The sequence below is a fragment of the Antedon bifida genome, chromosome 2, assembly GCF_963402885.1.
Source record: "Antedon bifida chromosome 2, ecAntBifi1.1, whole genome shotgun sequence".
Lineage (NCBI taxonomy): Eukaryota > Metazoa > Echinodermata > Crinoidea > Comatulida > Antedonidae > Antedon > Antedon bifida.
In genome coordinates, this window is record NC_136227.1 from 6,418,243 (window position 1) to 6,441,389 (window position 23,147).

General features: G+C 29.8%; 2 protein-coding genes across 4 annotated transcripts in view; both read left to right on the top strand.

The window, feature by feature from the left end:
• LOC144836012 (peptidyl-prolyl cis-trans isomerase H-like) overlaps positions 1 to 23,147 on the top strand; it is a 176,684-nt gene that overhangs the window by 55,856 nt on the left and 97,681 nt on the right. The gene's annotated exons all lie outside the window — the stretch shown is intronic.
• LOC144835965 (uncharacterized) overlaps positions 1 to 23,147 on the top strand; it is a 124,668-nt gene that overhangs the window by 29,985 nt on the left and 71,536 nt on the right. For 2 of the 3 annotated variants that reach the window (XM_078691107.1, XM_078691108.1), the window contains exon 2: positions 3,440 to 3,478. In XM_078691107.1, coding sequence (XP_078547233.1) covers positions 3,440 to 3,478 — 39 coding nt within the window. Of the gene's footprint in view, positions 1 to 3,439; positions 3,479 to 13,505; positions 14,511 to 23,147 lie in introns of those variants that run through there. The other variant, XM_078691109.1, reaches the window with a different exon arrangement.

Genomic DNA, 23,147 nt, shown 5'->3' on the forward strand with positions numbered 1-23,147 from the left:
GTGCCCAAAATATGGTTGTGATATGTATATCATTATGTCCATATAATCGGGTCACATCACATTTTTTTGTCACATAAAATTTGATAGTGTGGACAGAGCTTTACTAGTAATATTAATAATAAGATATTCGTACCAGTTATTAGACTCTGATGAACAAAATGTTGGACATGTATTTCTTAAATCAGTTGATTTAATTTCCAAGGCGTAGGCTAGTAAACCAAATAACTCTAGTTTAAAATGTGTCAGGTATATCAACGTTTCCTCTCATTAAATATTGCTAAGTAATTTAAATCAACAGTTTTATGTTATAAAAACACATAAATCTTGGAGAATTGACTCCTTGCCTTCTGTAAGGCGTGTGTTGGCAAACGTAGACTCGCATAAGGAATATCGTTAACATTTAAAGTTCACGTAGAAGATTGTGAGGTGGGTGGCGACAAACGAAGGTATATCAATTATCTGTGAAATATTAAGACTTAACATGTTGAATTGTAATAATAATTATAATAATTTAAATTGTAGGAATACAAAATAAGATTATTATCGATCTTCATTATGTTTCCATGTGGGTGTTGATTAACTACCCACATACAATATTATTTCCAATGAAGTAAAAATATAAAAATACTGAAGTTGTTTTTATATCATTCTTAAATCAATAGAATGGTAAAACAGTATTTGGCTCCACATACTTGTCCACTGAAAACAACAGATAACAAAAAGATCAATGAACTAGCCCAATAATAGTGAATGCACACAATCTATTCAAACAGTTAAAAAAAAAAACCCCAAACCAGAAGTTACTGACAGTACAAAGTTGCTGCTAGTAGGGGAAGAGGGTGCGGGAGGAGGTGGGGTTTCCTTTCCTCTAGGATCTCCGCTAGTGAAATTATTGGCTACTGAACAAGGCATTTGTGCAAATTCCTATTGCTAAAAGTCACTATCTTCTAGACTCAGCACAGTGGTATATATCAATACAGTAAATATAAAACCTATGTATTTCATCTCTGTTTATGAACTATTATATCTTTTATTTCATTAGGCCACAGGGATAATTCCATTCCCTTGGCAGGGGTAGTGGAGATTGAATTTAATAATTTTGTATTCATGTTATCTTACTTGGAAACACAAGCCAAATGTTGTTTATCCACCTAACATACCAACACTACTTAAGTTTATGATCGTAAGCTTTTATAATCTTAGATTTGTATTTCTAAATTTAGACAATTTTATTACAGCATTTATTGAAGCTAATAGACCTTCTGAATCTGTCAATAAATAGTATAAGTATGTAACATTTTTCTTATGAATACAAACATAGAATGAACCAACAGTCAAGTATCAAGGTATTAAATCATAATCGTTCGGTCTGTGTTCTTCTTGATCGAGGCAAAATTGGTCAAAGCGCATTGGCCAACATGTCAAGATGTATTCTCAGTACTGTACGTCGTATTCTGCAGTATTTTTTTCTTAACTTCAAATTTTCTACAATATTATAAATGTTCTACACATGTACTACTGGTAAAGAAATTTAGGATTTGGACCTAGAGTTCATGATATAAATGAATAGTACAGTTAGTAATTTTATTTAAAAGAATAACACTAACAGTTTTGGAATTGAAAAAAATATATAGCTCTTGCAATTTTTCTAATGATGAAAACACTATATTTGACAAGAGAAGTGCTGGGTATACAAATGAAAGAGTACTGTCTGTCTGTCCGTTGGGACGAGGCAGTGTCATAGGTCAGTGCAATATCTTGGTGAGGTTCCAAAAATAGTTTTTAGTCCTTCCAATGATTTAGTATGTTTTTATTTATGTTTACAATGTAATATAATTTATTTTATAATAAATATAAAAAAAATGCAAATTTGATCTTTTCCTGAGGCCAACATTGAGATAAAAGTATGCTGTTATATATAGTCAGATTTCATTTCTTGATTTTCATTTCTATTATCCAATTCAATTTTATACAAAATTAGAAGTTTAATTGACAAGCATACCATTTTGACAAAATGAGAATGGTTTATTTAATGTGTTTGTTTATGTAAAACAAATGTATGCTGCAATGTAAAGTTGATTCATGGCTTTGTATTACTGCGTATTAATCATCGTTAATAATTCATAATTACCTTGATGAATCGAAAGTAGAACAATACGAATGTCAAGTTTGAAATTTAACCCCTGATGATGGTGTGATTAAATCGCAATACATTCTGTCAATGATAATCATTAATAAATGACGATTCTGTGCATAGTTTACTCTTTGCTTCGTTTTTGCGCATAAATTAATTAAGATTAACGATGTGATTTCAGAAAACTGTAAATTTTAAAATGAGTAATTGGAATGTTTTGTAGCTGATTAGGACATAATTTCTTTAATGGCTCTATTAACAGGGCAATATTTCTAACAACTAAACATTTATTTTAACTGTAATTATATTTATACAAAATTTGTACAATTTTTCTGTCAAAACAAAATTTTTTTTTAGCCAAAAATATTTAAAATTCTATGGTGCGTGATGAAAATACAAATAATTCTAAAATAATTTGAAAGGATTTATAAAATTGTTTAACATTTTTTAATGAATTTACAAATTTACAATAAAGCATCTTCTTTTATTCCTGAGTATCATACAATATTTAAATAAATTCCACACTGGCAAGTCTTATTTACTAAATTTATCCTCAATATTTTCCCACAAAGTTACTTAGCCGTCGGTGAAGTTTACAAATTGTTTCGCTACAGTAAACTTTTTCTAAAGCTTTCTCCGACTAAAGTGGCAAAGAAATATTTGGATAACAGTTTATTTTACCCGATTAAGAAACTACCTGATAAATACTTCATTGATCTGTGAGATGCAGTCGATTAAAGAAGGAATTCGTAAAACCCGCTTTGAAAGGCTTGTCAATAGGCGTTACATGATTACATTCCTAAGTAGTTGACTTGTTCAACAGGTAGCGATCGTTGAGTTAATTTACTCTAAGTACTGGCCTCAGTGGGCCTAAAGTGATGCACTGAAGGGGATTCTAATTGGACTCAGTCAACCGTAAAAACAAAACTTTTTCAGAGTTGTTCTAATACTTTTCTGTGTTAATTAACCGGATTAATTGGAATTCTCTGCGTAATTGGGTTCATGTTGTTCTGTTAGCCCCCCTAAGACGCAATTTATTTTTTGTGGGTGATTGACTGATATGGTTACGCATGACTGTTATGTTTACTAAAGATTGATAATCGCCGTTATTTTGAGAATATTTATGAGAGTAGTTTCAAACACATGGTTCTTATTTTCACTCTAGTTTCTTGGGACTATTTTTTCTCTCTGAATAAAACAAGACTAATTACATAAAAGTAACATTGATACAGTGGATTTAGTTTCTGTGCATTTATCATTACATGACTTCGTTTTGATAATCATGAATTCTTTATTGGTTCGCAGGTGTGAAAGGCCGTTGCATGTGAAGGGATACATTGAAAGGTAAGCAAGGATTTTCTCAATTTAACATCATTTTAGTAATAAAAATATTTAACTTAATAATTAACATTGAAATCTAGTAGTGCTAGTACTACTAAATAATATTAAAGTTTGGTGAAAACATTGATGTTCATGAGAAATATATATATCAAGACCGTAGCCAGGATTGGTACAGTAGGATTATTTAGTCAAACCAAAATCACTTGACTTCGGTACCAAATGGCAAAAGAGGTTAATATTGTACTATTAGGCCAAGAAGTAGTAAATGAATTTTTCTTTTGGCTCAGAAAGAATTAGACAAACACATTTTCATGAGCTAGACCTATTTATTAGCACATTTGCTGCTGCTCTTTGAGGTCTCTAGTTGAAAAGTACTTCAGAAATTATTTCAAAGTCTGGAAAGGTTAATGTTTACTGGGGAAGCACATATAAAAATGCGAAGTTCAGCACTTAATTTTCACAATGTTTACGTCCTCGGCCCCCTATTTCAAAATGCAGGATCTGACAACGACTGAAAAGCAATAATGTTGATTATTCAAGATTGAGAAAACACTAATGGTTGTAAGAAAATCAATATATATATAAAATTATCAGACATATGCGATAATCATTTATTTGGCAATGTAGGAGAGTAAAAATTCAACCTTGGAGAAGATGACATAAACTGAAGACAATTTTTATTAGTAATGAGACGTGAGTCAAGGGATTCACAGACTGGAAAAAAGTGCAACCATTCAACTGTAAATGATGATGTATAAAATTCAAATTCTGTGAAAATTACACACGCAGATGGCAAGGATGAGCATATCCCCATTTGCATTTTTTGTATCTACCTTACAGCTATTTTTTATAGTATTATCTAAGATAGATGATGGAAAATATTTTCATTATTAGTTAGGGAATCATCAAGGTTGACCTTATCATGACCCATGTATGACCCATGTATCTTGGCTTAATGTTGGATATTTTTTCATCTCTTCGCATTTTATATTAAAACTATTCAAATATATTCGTCTCTCTGAAATTATTCAACTTAAATTTTTATGATCAATATTTATTGTGTCTGTTTGATGATATTCATTAATTTCATGTCGAAATTAAAGGTTGAAAATTTCTGAAAATGTATATATTAGGAAAACATGGTTTTTCACTTTACCTAGTAAGAATTGTAAATTAATATTATGCACATTTAAATCTCTTTTTGAGCTCTACACCTGACTCTTCCTTTCTCTTCTAATTTGATCTTCCTTCTTCTTCTACTAATTCACATCCTTATTTCTTCCTTCATTTTAATTCTACAATATTACACCTGTGATTTCCACTTATTCACACTTTTTCAACTACTTTTTCTTTTTTCTTTCCATCATACTCTGTGTTATTCTTAAACAATTGTTACTTTTTCTGTCTCATTTCTCCTCCACCTATGTTTATAAAGATGCAGTAATTTAGTAGTAAAATGATTCCTCTAAGAAATACATACACATGCACATAAATAAATTAAAAGACATTACATATACTTTCTTGTTAGTTATATATTACTATTTGAATAAACACATTCATTTGACAAGAGTATTTTGTAGTTGATTTATATGGCAATTAGGATACCCTTGACATTGCCTTGGATTAGCCAGTTCTTACATTAGATAGAAGCAGTGCCTGGCTATGGATATTCCCGCATGTAGTGCTAGGGATGGATATCACATGTAGTGCTAGGGATGGATATCACATGTAGTGCTAGGAATGGATATCACATGTAGTGCTAGGGATGGATATCACATGTAGTGCTAGGGATGGATATCACATGTAGTGCTAGGGATGGCTATCACATGTAGTGCTAGGGATGGCTATCACATGTAGTGCTAGGGATGGCTATCACATGTAGTGCTAGAGATGGATATCACATGTAGTGCTAGGGATGGATATCACATGTAGTGTTAGGGATGGATATCACATGTAGTGCTAGGGATGGATATCACATGTAGTGCTAGGGATGGATATCACATTGGGTGCTAGGGATGGATATGACATATAGTGCTAGGGAGCGATATCACATGTAATGCTAGGGATGAAGGTCACATGTAGTGCTAGGAATGGACATATCACATGCTATTCAACTTCATCTGGTTTTCTAAACCCTGGAGACAAGTGTTGGTTTTCATGCCTAAATTAAAGAAGCGGGTGTTCACGCTTCGTTGATTTTATTAAATGAACTTGTAAAATCACAGTACTTTGATTACTTTTCTAATTGGGTACCTGACCTGATTTTGTTTCCATTTTACGGCCTCTATTTGTTCTTGACATTTCTCATAAATCATTTGAAATGGAAGACCTAGACTGGTGTTTGTTGTCTTCCCCGTATTGTCCTTGCACTATGGTGGTGAATGGTTATATTTAACTGCTTCCTCTCTCTGATTTCTTCCATATGCTGTATGTACTGTGGGTTGGTTCATCAATCTTATTGGTCCCATATGCAGTCCTAGGGTCTGTTTTTGTGAAAACCAAATAATTGATTCAATAATGTGTAAATAACATTTCCTGAGCAGAGCAGAAACAGTAGTGAAAGTTCTAATAAATGGACTTAAACTCATGACAATTTTTTGGCAAATCCTCATTTTTATCTTCAGTTGCTTACGCTTACACTTGCTCCTTTTGCATTTTGAGAAATTATGAAGTTTGGATTTGTTTGGTATTATGCATCAGAAATGAAATGTCTCGCCTCACCAAAACCTTGATTTTAAAATAATTCAAAAGCTTTATGATACTGTATAAATAAATGCAATATTGCAATACATGAATAAAAAAATATAATATATGTCAGAGTTTAAGGATGATATTATTATATCGTCTTTTATTCTGTAGTTATGTCAAAGTTGTGTATGAACAGCTGACAGCAACAGTATACTATTGAAAAATAACATTTTTTATGTGAAAACATCTTTTCAACAGCAATAATTCACTTTTTCCATTCCATTTAAGTCAACCTTTTTCTTTCGTTTTCTACAAGATCAATAACACACAACGATTTTTAGAAGATTAGTGATTAATTGTGATAAATTATTTGTAAGCCAATAATAATAATAATAATGTGTTGTTGTGCAGCGCAGCTATCACTATGTGTGAAATTCGAATTGATTATCCAACAATTTTATATAGTAAATGTTATGATTTCTAGTTTGACAGCTTTTGTGCATTTAGGAAATTACACTAGATCGTTTTGCATCCAAAATCGAAGATAATTTCCAAAAAGGAGGAAATTAAATAGAATCGTTCTAAATTATGTTGTTTTCAGTCGAAGTTATGAAGCAGATTTTTTTCAATCAGAGGAAGATTTTTTCCATTTTCATTTTATTATCTCATTGGTTGGTGGCTATTAGTTAAATCTACCAGCTTATATCTTGATATTCCGTACATTTGTGAATCTTGTAGTATTTTTTTTTATCTGCCTCTCAGACGTTCAGAGAGTTCACATTTGATTGTTTATCAAAAACTCTTGAATCTCTGAAAACCATTTCGTGCCTAGAATACCCGGATAAACTAATAATAGCCATTTTATTCCTGGAAAGAGAAATATGAGTATTCTTTGAACTTATCTTTACCGATAATGGTCTAGCTTGCAATTTCCTTTTAGTCGAGTTTATACAATCTGAGAAATTGCCACAATATTTAAGATTCGTGGAATATATGTTTGAGTAGTGTATAGGAGACTTCATAATCTCAAATATATACTGCGATACTTATTGTAACAAACTTAGTATACGCTGAAAAAAATATTAATTTATGAGTAAATTATTTAAAATATATAAATTGTACTCTGTTCATACAGTAATTGAAGAACAATGAGTTATTCAAGATGTATAAATTACAATACAAACGTAGGATTTGTTGCCTGTGCCTTCAACCTGAACGTTCATTATGCATGGGTTAAGTTACAGTGACAGTTTACTTGTGTACCTGTAGCAAAATAGCCAAGTATTAATTTTTAAAAGTCAAACAATTATTATTGTAATTTATTCAAGGTTACCATAGTAACAGCCAAATATTACTTAATGGAACGCAATGAGGAGTCAAGAGTTGAAAACGGGAGCCATGTTTTTAATCAGAAGATCCAAAAATAAAAAAAGAAATCATCCTAATGAATTTGACCGAAGGAATTTTTAAGGGCAAAAAAGGATTAATTAGTGTATAGCGAAAGGCCATCGGTTCAGTTAGATATTCTTGACGTAATAATGTGAAAATAAAGATGGTCGACACAGATTTACTGACGTACAAATTTAAGCTTACAAAATCAAAGATTCTGTTATTTTCAATCTTTAATCCTTAATCAATGTTTATATATCAAATTATAAATAATAATCTTTATATAGTTTATAATTTGTTGATGTTGGTGTTCGTTATTTGAATAGAATTTATATCAAAATTCAGTCTTAAAAGTCTTCTATCATTTTCAATCCTCAGATATAAATATTTATTCATTAACAAAGATTTTTATATAAATTAGACCAATAAAAGATGATTTGAATTGAAAATACAAATGATACATTTATCTATGAATATACCCAAATTATTTGTAATTTGTTATATTTGAAAGGAATATAATAAAATTCAATCCTAATAATTCAGTCTTTATCTCATTTTCAATCCGTAACCAATGTAATTGAATATAGTGATAGATTTATCTATTTTTCATTTGTTCTGATTCAGTGTTATTTGAATAGAATTTAAATTCAATGTTTATAAACTAATATAATACTGTGGAAAAAAATATTATTAACTACTTTTGTTTTTTGATGAATGAGTGTTATTTGAATAGATGATAGATAGATGAAATACATAGATAAAACAATGTACATGCTGGTCTGTGTTCTGTTTGTTATATATGTTTGCTGCCCTCTTAAGTTTTACTTATATTACTTTTAACCAATAAGAAAGCTTGTTTCTTAAATCATATAGCTATCCAAGCCTTTACTGATCTTTTAATCAAATATTGTTTATAATATATACATATATATAGTAATTGAAATATATTTATAACACATCGATATGCATTTTTACCTAAAAAATTATCATTGTATGTCATACTGATATTAGTTAAGTGAGTCCTTTAAAATGTATTTAAAATGCCTGATTATAAGCCCGAACCCAGGCTTATAATTATATATATAAGTGGGCTTATTTCTCAATATAGGCTTTATTATGTGCTTTTATCCAGTATGATTACAATAGGAATATTGTTATCTTCTTACACTTGATTATCTTGACTGTATCTCATCACATGTGACACTGTTTTACACCATTTGCTTATAATACTGGACAAATTATACATAGGTCAATGGCCTTATAGCAACTTCAACATAATTCAAAACCCATTATGCTTTTCTTACTAGACCATGTTGACTTTTGCAGATTTTCTTAACATAAATTTAAATCAAAGATTAATTTAATCCGTTAAACACATCTGAAATAGCCCGTTACACAATTTAAATATATCATAAAACGGAGTAAGATGTATTAACTCGGCTCATAGTGTCAGCTATTCTCAATAGAGAAGACGGAATGTGAATGCACCTCAGGTGTTGGCTGTATATCTTAATCTATTGCTTCTATGTACATTAGACTGACATGCATATTAATTCGTTAACGACATGATTCAACCTCGCAGTACAAGATATACATCGCTATACCTAGCTATTTTCATCATGGCTTAAAAATTATGGTAGAATTCCAAATCGTATGGCTGTTAAAGGCTTACAAACTCGCGCGTAATTCAGTAAAGTGATCTTCATTTTCGGTATTAGGTTGGCGAATACGCTAAGTTCAAAACATATCCATGTCATTGTTTTATACATATCTAACCGTTTTTTTATTTTACACCTTTTTACAAATCTGAAATTCCTTTGTTGAAATTCAATGTGTATGTGTCTTGTAATTCATTATAGGTAAAATTTCTATAGAAATTTTTACACTTTTAATTATTTGAAATGAACTTACAATTCATTTACTGACAGATGGCTCAGTAAAATGAACTTATAAACACATTGTACATTAGCCTTATTATCATTAAATATAAATTAGCTTTGTGCAACTAACCGTGTGGTTTTATTATTATTATTATTATTTTATATCGTTATTATCCTTTCAAAGCCTTGCATAGAGCATAATTTTCATGTGGACAAAAAAGAATAATAACACCATGTAGCATTCACAACTTACGTAGCATCAAAGAATATATATCTGCATGTACAACAAACATACTTTTCGGTTTTCTGATTGGCTGTTGGCAAAACAAATGTCACAATTATTTGTATGATACCTCTGACAATATATTGGATACAATAAGTCAATTTTAGCAAAAAAAATGGAGATTTCAAAGGAATGTGACTTTTTTTTAGTTTGTTTGATGATTTTCTGAATGAATCTAAACTTGAATAATCGTTTTTTTTTCCATTTGTCAATATGTCTCAATCACGTAATCAGATTTGAAGCATGCACTCACGAAGAGTACCACTAAACTCGGCTGTTCTTTGTGTTTGTGGAAATTTGGTTTGTAAATATCTTCGTCTGGCTGACGTTAGAAATGTGCTTTTGGGATAACACCATCTGTCCCGTAATTCATGTTTAAATATAAGCGTTGTCATAGCTCATCTGTGTTGGTATTTGAATATCTCAAGGTAGGAGAGTGACTTGTTAGCATATCCCTTGGGAGGGTTATGACTTGTTAACATAGCTCTAGGGGGTCAGTAGATTCTTCTGCCAGAATGTTATACATTAATGAATAAATTATAATATATATATTAAGAGAAGAAGAAAATCTTGCATTTTAAATTTTTGCATGCATGTTAACAAAATTATAATTTATTATATAAAGTATGTACAGTGCACATTCCCAATCACATGATTGGATTATGATCTTTTAAATTACATATTTGACACAATTTGATAATCAATAACCTATTTTGTTGAAATACTTTTACATTATTTATTTGTAACAATTTATTAGCAAAAACAAATATAATTATTTAAGTTATATACTACCTGATTTCATATAATTGAATAATACAATTTATTTATAATTGTATCTACACAATTGTAGATAAGTAAGTTAAATTATTTGTTTTCAATAGGTATAATCTGGAAAGATGTAAGAGTTAAATATCCTAGATTTTAATTGTTTTGTGTTAACGACACAGAGGTATAAAAGAGTCACACATTTATGTCATTTGTGAATCAAATATGAATTGAACATTTTCAATTTATTCTATGCACACTTAAATCTAGTGTGTGCGAACACAACTTTTCTGTATGATTGCTATTCTTACAAAACTTAATTATTTGTGTGTATTAGTGTGTATGAACACAGCTTTAACTCTATGCAACTTTAACTCTAGTGTGTGCGAACACAACTTTTCTGTATTTATTTATATTTGTGCATATCAGTGTGTTTGAACACAGCTTTAACTCTATGCAACCTTAACTCTAGTGTGTGTGAACACAACTTTTCTGTATTTATTTATATTTGTGTGTATTAGTGTGTTTGAACACAGCTTTAACTCTATGCAACCTTAACTCTAGTGTGTGTGAACACAACTTTTCTGTATTTATTTATATTTGTGTGTATTAGTGTGTTTGAACACAGCTTTAACTCTATGCAACCTTAACTCTAGTGTGTGTGAACACAACTTTTCTGTATTTATTTATATTTGTGTGTATTAGTGTGTTTGAACACAGCTTTAACTCTACGCAACCTTAACTCTAGTGTGTGTGAACAAAACTTTTCTGTATAATTGCTAATCTTACAAAACTTAATTATACAGTTCAAAGAACTGTGTTGCATCTTTTTCACCCTGACTTGTTTTGCTATACTGAACAATTTCCCGTTTCTTATAGTGGCTATTTTGTGTAACTATTTGATGAGATATATAGTAAAGTGTAATTAAAACTGTTAGTGTTGGCCAATAGGAAAAGGAGGCTGATCATTTATCTGTAATTGGATATAAATGAAGTTGTAATGCTACACATCGCTACGCAATAAACATTATTCTAAGACTCAAGACAGAAAATATGTATGGGGTGCTATTGGGGTAAAAAAACATCAAAGCTAAATCAAGCTTAATCAATCAATCAATCCTGTGGTCATCCATTGTTGGGTGAAGCCCTCCTCCAACAATTTCCATTTTTTCTGCTTTCCTTTCCTCTGTCATTCTCATCCAGACTGCTGTGTTACTATTAGTATATTTGGTGATATCATAAATAATGTAATCATAGAAAAAAAAAATTCAATTCAAAATTACATTTTAGTGAAAAAAGGTATTTATACCTCCATGATTCAAGCTAGTAATATCTACACCCATTTTTCGTTCACATTTAAACAATAGGCATAGAGAGTGCTATCCAATTTTTAAACAATATCAATATTTGATAATCAATATTTTAATAGGCTTTTTTACAAATTACAGGGACATGTGGAGTATCATTTAATATTTTAAAAAATTTTAGGAAGTGGGGAAACTATTGAACTCCATGTATACATGCAATGAATTGTATTTCTAAAAGTTGGTTGTATTTAGAAATGATAAACCTGGTTGGTCAATTAAATTTTAATTAGTTTTGCAGATGTTTTTGAACAAATATAATGTTTGCATATTACTTATTACATAGTGACCTAACATTACCTTTGTCATAGTTCCATCCAGAGTTCAAAAATGCCTTTGTGTCAACTAAAAACACTTAAATAAATATTTAATTGATAATAAGTATAGCACAGTTGATTATTGAATACGTCAACAATCTAGATGTGGCACTACATTGCCACACATTACACAAAGGGAAACTGACATTAGCCTTTTCTATTTTTCACCTGATTCTCTGTACTGTATCTCCACATGTAGCATTATGTTTCCAGTATTAAGGCAAATACTGTAATACAGTATCACATATTTATCACATGTGGTTCTGTATTATGCTATGGCCTATGATACATGCATAACATATGATATATATGTTCTCGCTTATATGATCAGCCACCTTTAAACTGTGCACTAGATTTTTTCTAGATATGGACTATTACTTGCATTTCCAGTAATAATATTCAAAATGATTTCTATTGCTTAGCAATCAGAAGACATATTTAAAATTCAAGCATGTTATTATATCATATCATATCATAGATATGGATTGGTAATGAATTTGTCCTCAAGGAGTATGTCTGAAAACCATGTAAAGATGATATACTAATAAGTTATAAGGGCAATCAGAAATATGATTTTTTTTTTTTTGTAGATGTGTTACTGACACAAATTATAGAATGATTGATTGTATTTATGCAATTATATTTTATTTGTATGACTATTTAATATAAAAGTTAGTTAAAATTAAAGTTTGGAAGAAAATTTTCAATTCAAAAAAATGGTGACCGTGACTTACCTTTTGATATGAACCCAACCCTTTGTCTATGTTTTTCTCTAAAGTAAGTTGAACTAGTTTTATTCCATCGTACCATATCCCATCGCTATGTACCAAATTTTAACCATTCTATGACGGCCCCAGTGGTCAAATGGTAGGATATCACCATATCAAGCAGAAGGTTTTACACCACGTATTTAAATCTAAATCTTTTCAGACCTTCCCTACTTTTTTTAGATTCTTTGGTGTTTTTTTAAATAGTAAAACAAAATGGGTTGGTTTATAAAAATGATTAATAATAATCTTCTTTAGTATTTATCCTTATCATAGTAATTATATTTTATTAGAAGTAAACATCTATAAGTGTAACTAAGTACAGTATCTTAAAATAGATTTTCCGAGATCTTTTATCAACTCCACTTAACACTACAGACATAATTCTGTCCGGTATATTTCTGACTAATGTAAACAAAACATTTTAAAATGTTTTATGCGTAGTTTGCTGATTAAATGATCTGCCATAAAAATGATTTTGACTAGAATACTTGCTTGTAAAATTGTGAAGGTGGTGCCAGCAACAGAGATGGACCTTGACTTCATCTGCAACAGCCTGTAAACAGTCTAGATAACCTTTGACCTCTGTTTATTAGTTAGCATAGACAGACTACGAGAAGTCAGACCTATTTAACACTGCCGTATGAACAAGAGTTTTTTTCCCTGCAAACTTCAATTTAGGTCTGCTTGTTATGTTAGAAAATTAATAGTTCGGATTTGTCGTTACGAGACCTTTTGTAGGATTGGCTGACTTTGATTCAGCTGTTCTTTTGACGTGTTGCGTGCACGTGTCTTGTTTCTCATGAGTTATGTCTGATCAGTTATGGTTGGAAAGCAAGGCTAGAAAGATCACCCATCTTGCGACAAGTAATATCTCTATTTGTTATGACCGTCTTAAATGTCATTAATAGATTCTGGATTAAGACGCTCATGATTATCACTTTTTGAGGCTGATGGGTAATTTATAATTAAATGGTACGAGGCAAACAACATTGGATAGTTGAAGGTGACTGCTTTATTTGGATTCCGGTGGTATTGACAAGCAACGAAATGCAGGATTCGTGGTGATGGATGTTACAAACCGAAAAGATACCAGTTTGGTTGAAAATGATCATGGTATTGGAATACTTAACAACCAGGAATTGAACATGGAACGCCCTGAAAAAGACTCTTATCGTAATGCAGCATTTTTGGAAGATGATGGTGAAAAAATAGAAGAGAAAGAAAATAGAATTATAACAGACCAAAAAAAAGAAGTTAACATAATTGATAAGGATGCTAACGAAAATCTTGCTAATGAAAATGTCGATGAAATCGCCAACGATGACGATTTAGTTACGGATTCGATATCAATAACAATTAATTTTGACGATGATAAATGTAAAATACCTAATAATGAAACAAACACATTTCAAGAAGATGGTGCTATCTCCATGGCAACGACGACAGATGATAAACTGAATGCGATGGCTATTGCCTCGGGTTCGGAAAACACCTTCAAGCACGATATCGAGTGCACGGCTCACTTTCAGAGCGCACAATGTGAAATTATGATATCATCTGTAGATGAAGAAACCAAAGGGTAAGCAACGCCATACTTCTTTGACACTGTTTTATATGCATCCTATCAACATTAATTTTACATATTATTTTTAAATGCATAAGTTCAAATGTTGTAATAATTTTCCGACTACCTAATATAATATGACATTCAAATCCAAATGTATGATATGTTTTGATAACAAAAAAACTTTATTTTTTTAAATATGACTGAAGAAGGTGTGCTGTGATATTATGTGTGTAACACTAAATATATTTTCACATAAAATGTAATATGCATAAAAGGCAACATTGAAGGTTAGACGTGGCAATTTTATCATGATAGTTGAAATAAATAAATATATAATAAAATATACAGCATAATTTATTTTACATAAGAAGTGTTCAAGAGATTAAAACTATATCCGCAAGTGTGTCTACAGTTTTAGAATAAGAGTTTTCAATAGTGAAACAGATCGTCCACTAATATCTGTTACAGTCTTCAAATATCTTGTATTATGGAATTGTTATTCTGAAATAAAGTGATCAATCAATCAATATAAAAGGAGAGACAGTGATATGATGATACTATTGTATATTTGTTTAACATATATCATCATCATCACTATCATCATCATCTGTTATCATCATCATCTGTTATCATCATCATCTGTTATCATCACTATCATCCTCACTATCATCATCATCACTATCATCATCATCATCATCACTATCATCATCATCTGTTATCATCATCATCATCTGTTATCATCACTATCATCATCACTATCATCATCATCACTATCATTTTAAGAGCCTTGTCTGTGTACAAACTTCAAATTTTAAGTATTTTATTTTATTTAAATGCTGTACAAGCAGCGCATTCATTCATCATCATCATTGATTTTGTGTTCATCCATTGTTGGGTGAAGTCCTCCTCCAACAATTTTCATTTTCTTCTGCTTTCCTCTGCCAATCTCATCCAGGCTGATGTGTTAGTATATTTGGTGATTTCATAAATAATGTAATCATAGAAAAAAAACTTCAAAAATAAATTGTAGTGAAATTGCAAGATTGTGCTTTACTGGTAACCAGAGAAAAAATAATACATTCTAGAAGCTATGCTTGTGAAAATATAATACCCCATTATACTGTATAGTAATATGATAATATATTGCAATATTCGTTCAAAAATAAAAAGAGTAAAATATTATTCGCATTTAGATGTTTAGAACAATATATAAAAACAATGCTACAGTATTTAGTTTGCAAGACTATTTGTGTTTCCTATCATTTTATTTTGTCAAATTTATGGCAAAATTAAATTTTCTACATTGTGGCATAGTGTTCTTGTTTTTTAACAATTTACTTTACCAATGTTGCTCACCAACTACTAAATACAGACTAGATAAAAACATTTAAATAAAATGATAAATCATAAAATGTGGATCATTATAATTCATATTTTACCTATTTTTTACTTTTATTCAATAATGTTCTTTATAGCGCTTATTGCACAATGCTTCTAAGCGCTTCACGTTATTACCCAGGTCATGTTTTGGATTAAACACGTATGAAAACATACTCCCATTAAATGCAGCTAAGTAAAACAGAATCATATCAAAATTTAATGTTCAAAAAACAACAAATTAAGATCATTAATTAACCAAAATCTCATAAACTAATTAGTATTTATATCAAAAGTAATCATATCATCATGTTTTAATAAAAATATTGAAGTACTTTATAAATTAAATTTGTAAATGAAACGTAAAAAGTCTTAATAGTGTTGTTATTAAGCTACATTATGTACCATCATGAGTGGAGTATGTTTCATAATTGAAGTTGACTAATGAATCTTTTAGTTTATTGTTTACATCCTCCACTAGTATAATAAATATTTTATCGATAGATAAGCACTTAATTATTTTATTTACAAGGAAATGTTCTAGTACAAACATTTATATTTAGACATATTATTAAGAATTATTATTTTTATTCTATTTTTATAACATACACTACTGTATGTGGAAATCTTCAAAGACATTTTTGCTTCGTGATTTTTAATCCTCAATCTACGTCATTCTCTTAAGGCCGCAAGTTGAGGCCGTAACCCATGTCGTTTTCTCGTGGATAATGATGTTAAACAATACCAAACGCAAATACTTAATGGACTAATGCATTATGGGCAGTGTTTTACTTTTGTCATTTTAGCTTTCAATTTATTCTGTCCAGCAGACTAAATAATGATAAATTATTCAATACATATAAGTTCTTCAATCCAAATGTAAGTTTAGCGGATTGACATTTGAAAATGTTGTTTTTTTTAGCATGTATCGGTCAATGTATGGTAATGAATTGGAAAATCTTACAAATAAAATAAATTGGTAGATTTTACTAACTTCTTGAAATGAAATGAAATAAAAAAAAACTATAAGTCTGCATGATACAGCACTAAAGAATATGTTACAGTAAGAAATCAAGTTGTGATAGCTTTAGAGTTGAATCCAAATGATTAAGTGTTACTTCCTACATTCATTCCATACATAGTCTATAGTAGTAGTCTGAGTTTGTATGATACAGCACTATATAGTATATGAATCAAAAAGTATTAAAGAAATTATGTTGTGATAGCTTCGGTAGTAAAGCCAAATGGTTAAATCAGGTGATATTAATTGGTACTTCTTTCATTGTACAGAATGCAATACAAGTCTATAGAAAACATGTGAGTTCGCATGATACAGCATATTAATCAAAAAGTATTATGTTGTGATAGCTTCAGTATTAAAGCCAAATGGTTAGAGTTGATTATTTGGTAAGATTTTACTAACTTTTTTCAATGTACCAATTGCAATAAATATTTGACAGAAAAATGTGAGGTTGCTTTAATGATCACTGAGGAATAGGAATATGGATCAATACCTACATTAACAAATCAAGTTGTGATAACTATTGTGATGAAGCCATATTTGGGCACATCTTACCCTTTTTTGTCAAACTAGTTTAATAGTGTAAAGAAGATTTTACAGACTTCGTTCAATATACAGAAATTGCAATAAATATTCTATCATCAACAATCATTATTTGTGCATGATACAGTACTAAATGATGAAAATCAAGATGTGATAGCTTCGGTACTGATGCTAAATTGTTAGATAAATTCAATACGCAATATATTTATTATTTTATTTAAAAATTTCTCTGTGAAAGATTTCCAACCAGATGGGGGTTATACCCAAGAAAGATGTTTGACCATTATAAAATGTTCTGCGTAGTCAGTGGTCAATCATAAAGGACTTTTCCAGATGGTCATGTTGATAATGTTTTTCCAGATGCCACATCAAAATGTGAACAAAGCATTAATTAAGTCTATTAGACTTTAAGCGTGGGTTCACACTGCAACATACCACACACATGTCTATATCATATAATGTACAAATCCAGTGATTAGCCATTATCGTCCTAATTTTTTAAGATCTATTTCCGTTTGACATTTGCTAACTGTCTTTAATGGACCTCCTTATTGCAAGTCTACAAATTATTAATGTGTCAATCCTATTAATTCTTGAATAATACTTTTACTGTTTTGCCTTGTCGCATGTCCGTGCATAAACTTGGCGTCGTAATACTCAAACTGGACTGCAAGATCAACCCGTGATAAGATACAAACAAAAACAACTGTTCCATTACACAAAACATGAATAAACTTCAATAGAGATAAGATTGTTTTCGTTCAGTTAGTGGGTGCCAGCGATTTTAACTATTTATGTAGTGTAGAAAAATATTATGAGATATTTGTTATATAATGTCTAATAATGGCCTTCGCACTTAAAGTGTTGATAAAGTCACTAATTATAGATGGTGATAAGTAAGTACTTGCTTAAGACTATAAACCATGTTTTTTGTTATCCATGTTTATGCGTTAATGGAGACGTGTTGATCTGCAGGCATTTGCTAAACCAGAGGCTTCAACAGCGAGTTTCTAGTATCTAGGGTAGTTAAATCCATTGAGGCTATTCTAAGCTATGTGAAGACATTACATCAATCCAGGGTAAGATTTTTAAATTTTAGTAGAAGTCATTGTGGTTTTGTGTATACCGCCCTCAACTTTTGCTTATCATTAAAGGGATCCATTGAGCAATACAGCCTTTTTAATGATATTTCTATAATATTTTCTATTACTAACAAAAGCAATTGAATTCTTTCTGGTTGTTTTACTTTTTGGTTTTTTGCTTATTTTATTTGTATCTCAATTAAGAGACCCACAGAATTGTAATTTTTTCTTTTTTTTTTTTTTATTAACAAATACAAATATAATATAACTCACAGCATATCGAATTTAGATTTTGTCACTATTTAGAACCGTCTTATTTTGGGAAGCATTAAAAATAAACATTACTTGAATAATCATACTATACTTTATATGCTTGTTTATACATTATTTCACTGTATATATATAATGACAGTACATTATTCTTGTTAAGTTTGCATACCAAAAACTTCTCCAGCTAGTGTACAGTTTAGCATTTTTGTTTACAGACACAAGAATTAATGAACGCTTTTATGCAACTATGTCAAAACAAAGCTGTTTACTGGAGTAATTCAAGCTCTTGGTTTTTTGTATATATTATGACAAACCAACGTTGTCCTAGATTTAAACTTTCACAGTAAAGCCACTTGACATTTTGTGGTATTTTCAAGTCATATATCTATAATTAAACATATTGGATATATTGTATACATAATTACAAAACGGCTTCAAATAAATCCCTTTTAACGTTAAATAATCCAGTAATCCGAGTATAATTATTTCAGATACTTTGTCATTTAGTGAAAATCTTGTGAAGTAAATACTGCGCCGTTCCTTATTTAACAAGTAGAAATGTTTTTGTATAATGTGAGAGGTGTGGCCTGTTGAGTTTTTGTTTCTATCTAGTACCGTAGTCTTTGTTGATTTGTTTCGAACTTGCGGTTCCTTTCTTTCTTGGAGTACTTTTAGAATTTAGAATTTCTTTAGGGAACATATCAAAACTATTTTACTGCAGTAACTACCTTTTTATTGCAGTAATGTTTGACTTTAATCTGTTTTAATGTACGAGTTTTTTAGTCAGTCACTGTAATAAAAATTATATGATTACACAAAAAAGTTGCATACTTATATAACTTGTTTCTTAAAAAAACAAAACATTTTTGTATTGGGTAATTTTAAAAATAGAATTTTAAGAATAATTATATAACAAATGATTATTAAATAAATATTCATTTCATTATTTATTTGGTCTATTTCAGTATATATAAACAAAATAAAATTGAAATTGGGGAGACCAAGGTCAACCTAAGTGAACTTAATCAATGTAGCTAAGCCGGTTGACCCAACCCCAAAGTCAGTTTACACATAAAAGACACAAAATACAGTTAAAGCGAAATAAATATTATTTATTATTAATTATTTCAAAGAAAAGGTTTAATATATCCTTGTATCTATGTTGTCCTTAGGTAATTTAAACACAGAATTTTAAGAATAATTATAATAGGAGCAAATGGTTATTACATAATAATATTTAATATTTAATAACAATTATTTCAAAGAAAAGGTTTAATATATCCTTGTATCTATGATGTCCTTATCTGTATTGGGTAATTTAAAAATAGAAACTAAATATATATATAAATAATTATAAATAAGAGCAAATGATTATTAAATCAATAATATTTAATACTAATATTTCAAAGAAAATATTTAATATATCCTTGTATGTTGTCCTTGTCACAGAATAATTAAAAGTTATTAACACAAATTTGTCCTTATAGTATTAATATTACTGTCGATAAGGATATTAATTTTTTTTATATTTGTCCAAGAACAAGGTTACTCTCCAACAGAAACAGCACTAAAGCCCATACTAAGTGTCAATATATATGGGATATATTGTGATAAAGCATTTGGCAAGAAGTCAATTTTTAAGTAATCATTTTTTTTTCTGACACAGGAATGTTTTTTTTATTTATAATTATTCCTTATTTTTGTACAACCACAACCCATAGTGACATGATACTATTGCACTGTTTCCAAGAAAACTGTGCTCTAAAGGCGTGTTGGATCCAATGTAGGAGGGGATCTAGCATTGTTCAATGGGCTAACGCTAACATATAATAATATACTGTCAAAAATGGATATCAAAATAGAAGAAGTGTCACTCTATAATACTTAAGCCTTTAAATCCGCTAAGTCTAACTACTTATTATACTTCTTTATATTGAAAAAAACCACCTCATACAATAAGTTCCTGTAATAATATTAACCAATAGGAATCACCAATCCGGTACTGGTATCTTAATATTCCGGGAATAGTTTTATGAGGAACTTAAAACTCATATATACAGTATGAGTGGGCCAAATTTGTATTAGTTATAGTATTTACTACATCGGATAATATTGTGCTGTATAGCTTTTTAGTTATTAGTCAAAATGGAACTAATTAGTGTAAAAGAGAAGAGGGAACTATTTAGTATGTCGGCAGATATGTAAGTAAATATATATAGTCTCAAAAAGTGTTACAATATAATCGTATATCATTACTCTAAATAACCAATGTATATATTTTGTAATTAATATTTTTTTGTAAAAATCTCTGCACTACACGTTATTATGGTATTATTATGAATTCACGATAAGATTGATTGAATAAAGTTCTAAAGAAACAAATACTGGAAATGAATTAATTATAAACAGCATAAGGAAACTAAGGCTAACGAAACAAATTAGGCAAATGAGTTAGGAATTTTTAATTTTTTGGAAACAATGTTTTAGTGAAGCAAACTATGTAACAAAAAAATGAGATGTACCATGGACATGATGATGTCATATCACTACCATATTTGGGTAAATTACTTTTTTTGATTACTAGTTTGATAGTGTATACAGAACTTAATCTTTTTGTTTTGTGTAAGAAATTCTTTTTATCAAACCAATGGTAGCAGTTTTTGTTTCTTATATGCGACTTCGATAACTCCAGAGGCGCCCTATTTACAAGGTCAATTGGGACAAAAATTTACATCATCGCGCCTATGGAACTTTTTTGTCCCGATTTACCTTTTAAATATGGCGCCCTCTGGAGTTATCGAAGTCGCTTATTGTTGTACAGGGAAGATGTTGGCTGCTTTCCCTTACAATATCCAACATATGTTCCTACAATAACACATGTAGGATTGTGGGAATGATTTTTTAATTGGGAGATCAAAGTAATAATTCAGTAAAAACCCTCCTTTGGAACAACCTTGTAGAGGACACCCTATTGAGGGGTCACTTTCCTCCGAAAAACAAATGAGGAGAAATATAATTTTCACTACAGTCAACCCCTATTCAGAGGACACCCCTATTAAAAGGACAATTTTTTGGGTTTAGAAGGTGTCTCCTTAATAAAGGGGTCTGCTGTATTATGAATGTGTTAGGGGTTACATGTTAAACGTTCATAATTTATTTTGAGGGGTCAATTGACCTCCCTGACCCTTTACTTCCTGTTATTATGTAGACATAGAACACAACAATCATAATATTGTAAATTATGAAATTAGACAAATTATCAAATCCAATTAAAACATTATCTAAAGAAAGAAATAATATAAAATTATCAGTGCAAACACATTACTACCATCTGTTGAAAACCTAAAAGAAACCTGTTGCCAAGTAACAGGTGTTATGTCGTCTGCTAACTATGCGTGCATCGTCCGCAATCAATTTCCCAAATATTCATCACGCTGTGAATTGTGTAAGGTTGCAGAATATTAACACCAGAGTTGGAGAATATCATTGTTATCTGAAAATATCTCATGATCTAAATCAATAATATTGATTATGATAGCCCATATTTTACGCTTTAAGATACATGATTGATTGATACTATTCTGTTGAAATGGAGCATGTTAATGGGGTGATGTGTGATTTTATATTTTTAACTAAACAAACATTTAGAGACATTGTCCCCTAAAAACATGAAAAATGAAGATTATTAAAATCAAACTTTGAAATAGATCATTTTGTAGTTTTAATCAAGTTATTCACTTACATGAAATTTCTCTTTCTTTTGATAAATTGTATTTTGATAAATTGTGCTATGTGAACAAGGCTACGATAGTAGTAAGTCTACCTTTTCATGTTTTATCAAAAGAAAAAAAATACCAACACAAATATTTAATATTATAAATAGTAAAAACTTCAAAATGTTATACTAAATATGTTTGAAATATTTATTTTTTGTGGTTGCTTCCTCATTATAAAACCGAACATGGAACCTCTGTTTTACAGGAAGAGTCTTGATGCATAATACCATTTTGATATTCGTGTAACAGCTGTGTAGATATATTAAATAAACAAATAAATATTGCAGAATAGGCATGTGAGAGAGAAACTTAAAAATAAAATCGTAAAATATTTAATATTCTTGTATATCTTCTATTGAAAATCTACATTAAGAATTCATATTAAAATATATTTTTGTTTTTTCTGTCATCATAAATAATTATTGTTAGATTTAATTCCTCGTTCCTAATAATAAAATCAATAAATTGTCAAATAAAACACATTATTTATATAATGTTGGTAAGTTTTGCCACTCTGTGACCTACATAAAATGACATAGAAATATTACTGGTAGATTTTTTTTATTTAAAAAAACAGGTA